General features: G+C 43.7%; 1 protein-coding gene across 1 annotated transcript in view; it reads left to right on the forward strand.

The window, feature by feature from the left end:
* Window positions 1-6,224, forward strand: part of BSX (brain specific homeobox) — an 8,097-nt gene extending 1,873 nt beyond the window's left edge. The window contains exons 2-3 of the mRNA XM_073584852.1: window positions 1,451-1,641; window positions 2,317-6,224. Coding sequence (XP_073440953.1) covers window positions 1,451-1,641; window positions 2,317-2,559 — 434 coding nt within the window. The 3' untranslated portion in view covers window positions 2,560-6,224. The remainder of the gene's footprint in view (window positions 1-1,450; window positions 1,642-2,316) is intronic.
* Window positions 6,225-7,668: the final 1,444 nt, after the last annotated feature.

Genomic DNA, 7,668 nt, shown 5'->3' on the forward strand with positions numbered 1-7,668 from the left:
CAGAAGCAAAAAAACAAACCTAGAAATATCACTGTGATATATAATGAATGATAACAATAACATTGATGATGATAACATTATAATATAGAATTCAAATCACGAAGAACTACACAAATACTACTAATAATAACATTCTGTATTCTATAAGACACAGGGAAATGAAAACTAAAAATCAGTCACATGTTCACAATATCCTTATTACTACAATATAGGAAACATATACAACAAATACAGAGAACAAGAAACATAAAGCAGAGCTAAATCAGATAATTTGCTGTCACCCGCAGTCCTATGTAACACCACAAATAACACAGTGACTACTCTCTGGGTACAGATAATGTAGTAGATGTCACCTGCAGTTCTATGTAAAACACATTTATGACTCTTGAGTACAGATAATGTAGTATATGTCACCTGAAGTCCTATGTTACACCACAGATAGCACAGTGAAAACTCTCTGAGTACAGATAATGTAGTAGATGTCACTTGCAGTCCTATGTAACACCACTGATAACACAGTGAAACTCTGTGAGTGCAGATAATGTAGTAGGTGTCACCTGCAGCCCTATGTAATCACACAGAAAACACAGTGATAACTCTCTAAGTACAGATAATGTAGTATTTGTCACTTGCAGTCCTATGTAACACCACAGATAACACAGTGATGTTCTTTGCCCATAGACCAATATGTTCTAGGTTTATGCTCTATAGACTACAATGTCATATGTCCATAGACCATGAGGTCTGGGTCCATAGAGCATGATGTCCTGTGACCATGGACCATGATGTCCCCTGTCAATAGACAATTATGTCCTGTGTCCATAGTACATGATGTAATGGGCCCATAGACCATAGTGTCCCGTGTTCATGATTCCCTGGTTCATAGACCATGATGTCCTATGACCATGGACCATGATGTTCTTTGCCCATAGACCATGATGTCCTATGACCATGGACCATGATGTTCTTTGCCCATAGACCATGATGTTCTTTGCCCATAGACCATGATGTTCTTTGCCCATAGACCATGATGTTATGGGCCCATAGATTCATAATGTCCCGTGTCCAATAATTTTCAGGGTCTATAGACCATGGTGTCCCATGTCCATGATTTTCGGGGTCAATAGACCACGATGTCCTCTGTCAATAGACTATGATGTGATGGGCCCATAGATCAGTGTCCACTGTCCAGTGCCCATGATTTTCTAGGTCCATAGACCTGTGCATTGAAGCTCCAGGGCCAGTTGTCAGTTTTATCATGGTAGCTTTTCTTGTGTCAGAGGGGATTTTCGGAATTCTCAGGGACCAGATACAGCTTTCACAATTGCGCCCCTTATAATTAAACCCTTGGTCTCCTGGATTCTATGCCCATATATTGTATTTTTTTCTGACGCTTCATTTTTGTCCCTGGCTGGCGCCATCCTGCTCACTTGTTGCTTTTTGCCTACAGGTTTGCCCATGCCGGCACTGTTCCCCCACCACACAGAGCTCCCCGGGAAGCACTGCAGAAGAAGGAAAGCCCGAACCGTCTTCTCGGACTCTCAGCTCTCCGGACTCGAAAAACGCTTCGAGCTGCAGCGCTACCTGTCCACGCCAGAGAGAGTGGAGCTGGCCACGGCCCTCAGCCTGTCCGAGACCCAGGTATCTGCAGAGGCCAAAGGCTGCCACTCAGGCTTGTCCAGATAGTGAGGGCACTCCATCCTGATCAGTAATGTTTGTAGAAACAAAACTCCAAAAGACGCCCAGTGTGAACACTACTCACACCTACTTAGTGCTCGAGACTTTTGTAATCAGTCTTCAGCCAGCATTTTATTACAAGGGTAGTACATATGTGAATGGGCCCTAAAAGGGAACTCTGCCACTGTGTCCCATCAATCGAACATAACTCCATCATCCTGCAGAACATTGTACCAACAAACTGCCCCCACTGGTTGGCATCCTTCCCAAATAAGACCAGGCCACCTTCTTGTATTACTCCATGGTCCAGTTCTGATGATGATGGGGTGCCATTGGTGGTGGAGGGGGGTCAGGATGGACACTTTGACCAGATTGAAGCTACATGGCGCTGTACATGGCAAGCTGTGCTCCTCCAAGGAACCCAAGATCAATCATATAGCAGGAACACCCCCCCAAGACCCACAATATACCAAGAACGCCTGACAGATTCTGCTGTGTACTGGAACACCCCACCTACTTGTCCATCACAATATGACCCTGTCAAAGTCCCTGAGATCTTTGCCCTTTCCCATTTTTATTTCTTCCAACTCACTTGTAAACTTGTGAATCATATTCACCCATTTATTTCTTTCCCTACAGGTAAAAACCTGGTTCCAGAACCGGAGGATGAAACATAAAAAGCAGCTGAGGAAGAGTCAGGATGACAAGACCCCCTCAAGTGATGGCCACATGGACCCTGGCTCCAGTGATACAGAATTGGGGGACAATAGGGGGGACTCTGGGCCAGACAAGGACAGCAACCAGAGCCTTTACTTGAGAGAGGAGGCGGATGATGAGGTGGACATTATTGAGGATGACATGTGCCCCCCACACCTGTTATAACCCCCAGTTACGCTGGACACATTCACAACCACCGCCAGGGGACCCCTACTAAGTCTATGAACTGACATAGAGAGATGGGAAGCCAGTGAGGAAAGAAGGGGCCCTCTGCCTTCTAACTTATAATTCATCCCTTGGGACCCCACACGGGATTTGGGTGTCACACCCAAAAACAATTCAGTATGGCCACTCAGAATCTAACCACAGGGTCATTGCCTGGATACTATCACCCACCATATGATTGCCTGGACAATTCTTTGTTCTTTAGCCCTCATATGATGCACTGGACGACTACAACCATCATGCACTGCACTTCTGATTGATATCCAACATATGATGGAAAAGTCTTTACCCCTGATCATTGATTTAAGCTGAATTGTTCCTCTATGCACAAAATCTATTGGACTGGTCATTATTGTATTCCTAACTAGTCATTATACATGGCGGACTGGTCTCCTGTATATACTGGTCTGGTTCTCTATACATTATAGACTGATCCTCTTTATTCTGGACTCTACATCCTAGGAAATATTATCAACCCCGGGGTCAGCAGGATTCATAACATTCCAGTAATAATCAATAATCTATGAAAATTCTCTCAAGTAATGGAAATGTAAAAAAAGACAGCAAATAATAACCCTTAACACTCCTCCAGACTCCCTTTTACTCCCCCATCCATCCTTTCCTGACCCCCTTATGTGCAACCTCTAGTACTCCAGCTTGCATCTTGCTCCTATCCCTTTCTGTGCACCCAATATTGCCCCAAATTTCTTCATGCACCCATCTCCTTCTCTGTACCCCCCAATGTGCCCTCTAGTACCCAATCTTCCTCTTCCTGCTCCTGTCCCTCTCTATGCCCCCTCCCCAGACCCAGCTTCCCTCCTGTTCCTGTCACTTTCTGTGCCCCCTCCCCTGCCCCATTTTTCCTCCTCCTGCTGTCACTTTCTGTGCCCCCCCTTTCCTTCTGCTCCTGACACTTTTTGAACCCCCTCCAGTGCCCCAACTTCCTTCTTGCTCCTTTCACTTTCTGTACCCCTTTCCACTGTTCCAGCTTCTCTCTTCCTGTCCCATTTCCCTGTCCCCTCCAGCACCCCAGCTTCCCTCCTGCTCCTGTCACTTTCTATGCTTCCTCCAGTGCCCCAGCTTCATTCCTGTTACTGTCCCTTTCTGTGCCACCTCCACTACCTCAGCTTCTTTGCTGCCCCTTTATGTGCCCTCTGCACTATCCCAGCTTCCCTTTTGCTCCTGCTCCTTTCTGTGCTCCCTCTGCTGACCATTTCCCTCCTGCTCCTGTCCCTTTCTGTGCTCCCTCCACTGCCTGTTTCCCTTCTCCTCCTGTCCCTTTCTGTGCTCCCTCCAGTTCCTCTCCTGCTCATGTCCTTTTATGTGCTCACTCCACTGCCGCAATTTCCCTCCTGCTCCTAAATCTTTCTGTGCCCCCTCCAGTGCTCAGCTTCCCCCCTGTCCCTTTCTGTTCCCCCTCCAGTGCCAGTTTGCCTCCTGCTCTTATCCCTCTGTGCCCCCTTCACTACCCCAGCTTCTCTCCTGCTTATGCTCTTTCTATGCTCCCTCCAGTGCCCAAGTTTCCCTCCTGTCCCTTTCTGTGCCCCCTCTACTACCCCAGCTTCCCCCTTTCTCTTGGCCCTTTCTGTGCTCCACAACCCCAGCTTCTCTCCTGCTCCTGACCTTGCTGTGCCACCTCAACTACCCCAACTTCTCTCCTGCCCCTTATTTGCCCCCTTCCACTTCCCCAGCTTCCCTATTGCTCCTGTCCCATTCTTTGCCTCCTCCAGTGAGTGCCCCAGCTTCCCTCTGCCACTCTTCTGCTCTCCTCCAATCTCAGTCTAGCTTGGTTACTATCCCTTCCTCTATTCTCCTTCTTTTCCTATCCCCCATCATTAAAATTGCTCCCCACTTGCCTCCCCTCTTGTCCTGCTCTTGCCCCCTTTAGCCTCCCCTCTTGTTCTTCTTTTGCCCTCTCCAGCCTCCCCTCTTGTCCTTCTCTTGCCCTTTTCAGCCTCCCCTCTTGTCCTTCTCTTGCCCTCTCCAGCCTCCCCTCATGTCCTTCTCTTGCTCTCCCCAGCCTCCCCTCTTGCCCCCCTCCAGCCTCTCCTCTTGTCCTTCTCTTGCCCTCTCCAGCCTCCCCTCTTGTCCTTCTCATGCCCTCTCCACCTCCCCTTTTGCCCTTCTCTTGCCCCTTCCAGCCTCCCCTCTTGCCCTTCTCTTGCCCCTTCCAGCCTCCCCTCTTGTCCTTCTCTTGCCCCCCCAGCGTTCCCTTTTGTCCTTCTCTTGCCCCCTCCAGCCTCCCCTCTGGTCCTTCTCTTGCTCTCTCCAGCCTCCCCTCTTGTCCTTCTTTTGCCCTCTCCAGCCTCCCCTCTTATCCTTCTCTTGCCCCCAGCCTCTACTCTTGTCCTTCTCTTGCCCCCCCTCCAGCCTTTCCTCTTGTCCTTCTCTTGCCCTCTCCAGCCTCCCCTTTTGTTCTTCTTTTGCCCTCTCCAGCCTCCCCTCTTGTCCTTCTTTTGCCCTCTCCAGCCTCTCTTCTTGTCCTTCTTTTGCCCTCTCCAGCCTCCCCTTGCCCCCCAGCCTCTACTCTTGTCCTTCTCTTGCCCCCTCCAGCCTTTCCTCTTGTCCTTCTCTTGCCTTTGCTTCAGCTTCCTTCTTTACCTCCTCAGCTCCTTTTTGTTGCACAGTCACCGCTTCTGCTCTGTTCACATGCACACACACTTTTTTTTTGTTTCCAGACTTGTTTCTAGTTATTATTATTATTATTATTATTTTATTTATTTATATAGCACCATTGATTCCATGGTGCTGTTCATCAGTTCACGTTGTATTTGTAGAACGTTATTTGTTTTCTTTGTGTCTTTTTGTATTATTACATAATTATATTTTATTTATTTACAGATTTTTCATACAAACATAACAGTAAAGAAGACCCTGCAAAAATCCGCATTGCAGACCCCCATATTGGGCCAGAAAATTGTTCTGGAATTAATTTATAATAGATTCCTATATTAATATTCATCTACAAAAATGTAAAACGAAATGCAAATGCTAGATATAAGAGTAACAATAATAACAATAATTCTCATTTTACTTGCTTATTTCCAATCACATTTTTTATAATTATTTTATTTCTATTATTATTAATTATTATTTTTACTACTTTCAGCATTTGACATTTAAGATGATTTTAGAAGAAACAAATTTTTATCCTTTTCTCTTACAAATCCCAGTTAATATGATGATTTGGGTGTAATGCTGGCATGTCTGATGGATGGGTGATGATGGCTCACACGTCCCCCTGAGCATGTACATAGCCCCCCACCCCAGCGACACTTGTAAGCTCTTGTGCTCCCTGCAGGGGATTACTGAGGAGGGGGTCCTTCCTTACAAGCTGCAGCCCCCTCACCTCACAGATAATGGTTTTCTGTTGTAATTAATTTTCTCTTCTTTCCCAGGGACTGATCCAAGTGACTCGCTTATTATAGTAACAGGATTATTAGTGTGGTGGGGGCATCAGAGACCCCCGCCCCGATATAATCCTGGATCTGACAGGGTTACACATAATGTTACATTGTATCAATTCGCCCCGAATGTTCATTCTTTCTGTCAGGACACAGAGGATTTATGGAGCCTTTTATTGAAATAAATCTATTTTGAATTCATGATTGTGAGAGATTTAGTCTGCGATATTTATCGATCGTGTATTATATCTGTACAATCCCTGATCACTTTGATATCACAGCCTTGTCCAGGCGGTTATTATTATTATTATTATTATTATTATTATTATTATTATTATTATTATTATATCACCAGCATTTCTCTCCTTCTGACAATGTCATTTCCATGTTTAATAGTTAATCACAATCTCAGCTATAGGATGAATCCAGATAGGAGGTAAAATGACTAATAACAAAGAAGAAAAAAGGCAGAATATCACATAGGAAATCTCAGCAAAGAGTAATCACATGATAAAGGCAAATGACATTTATTATAGCCACATAGCACACACAATGCTAGAAACATGGAAAGAGCAGCCACGTCAACCACATGTAATAACCTACAACTATAGGGACAAGAAAAAGACACAAATAGGAGATGAAAGTGTAAAATTGCTGCAAAATACAAAGGTGACATCATAAAAGGAAAGCTACATAAAGCACAATGCTGACATCACAAACAATTAGTGCATAATATACAAAGCTGATCTCACAAAAATATAGCTACTAAATATACAATGCTTAAGACAATATATATATATACACACACACATCTGCAACTTAAATTACATGAAATAACCTACAACTATAAGAGAATACAGAGAAAGCATGAACAGAATAAGAGAACAGTATATACAATTACTGCACTAAATACAAAGCTGAAATCTAAAAGAAAAAATGCATACAATAATTGAATAAAATGCAATACTGACTCAATAAGAAATAACTACATGATATATAATACTGACACTTTACACAATAACTTTACATACAATAATATCATAAGCAGAATCTGTGGAATATATATGCATTTACTGTACAAAATACAATGCTGGTATCATATGGAATAATGATATAATAATAATATACAATACTGACACAATAAATAATAAAATCAATACAATATAATGTTAATAAACAATGCTGGCTGATATTACAGATACAGTATATGCACAGAAGTATAGAGCACTGACTGATATTACAGATATATGCACAGATGTATACAGCGCTTGCTGCTATTACAGATATATGCACAGATGTATACTGCGCCGGCTGATATTACACATGTATACACAGATGCATACTGCGCCGGCTGCTATTACAGATATATGCACAGATATATACAGCACTGGCTGATATTACAGGTATATACACGGATATATACAGCGCTGACTGATATTACAGATATATACACAGATGTATACTGCTCCGGCTGATATTGCAGATATATGCACTGGCTGATATTACAAGTATATGCACAGATACAATGGGGGAAATAAGTATTTGATCCCTTGCTGATTTTGTAAGTTTGCCCACTGACAAAGACATGAACAGTCTATAATTTTAAGGGTAGGTTAATTTTAACATTGAGAGATAGAATATCAAA

The sequence above is a fragment of the Dendrobates tinctorius genome, unplaced genomic scaffold, assembly GCF_039654945.1.
Source record: "Dendrobates tinctorius isolate UK_male_01 unplaced genomic scaffold, ASM3965494v1 ptg000086l, whole genome shotgun sequence".
In the NCBI taxonomy this organism is placed as follows: Eukaryota; Metazoa; Chordata; class Amphibia; order Anura; family Dendrobatidae; genus Dendrobates; species Dendrobates tinctorius.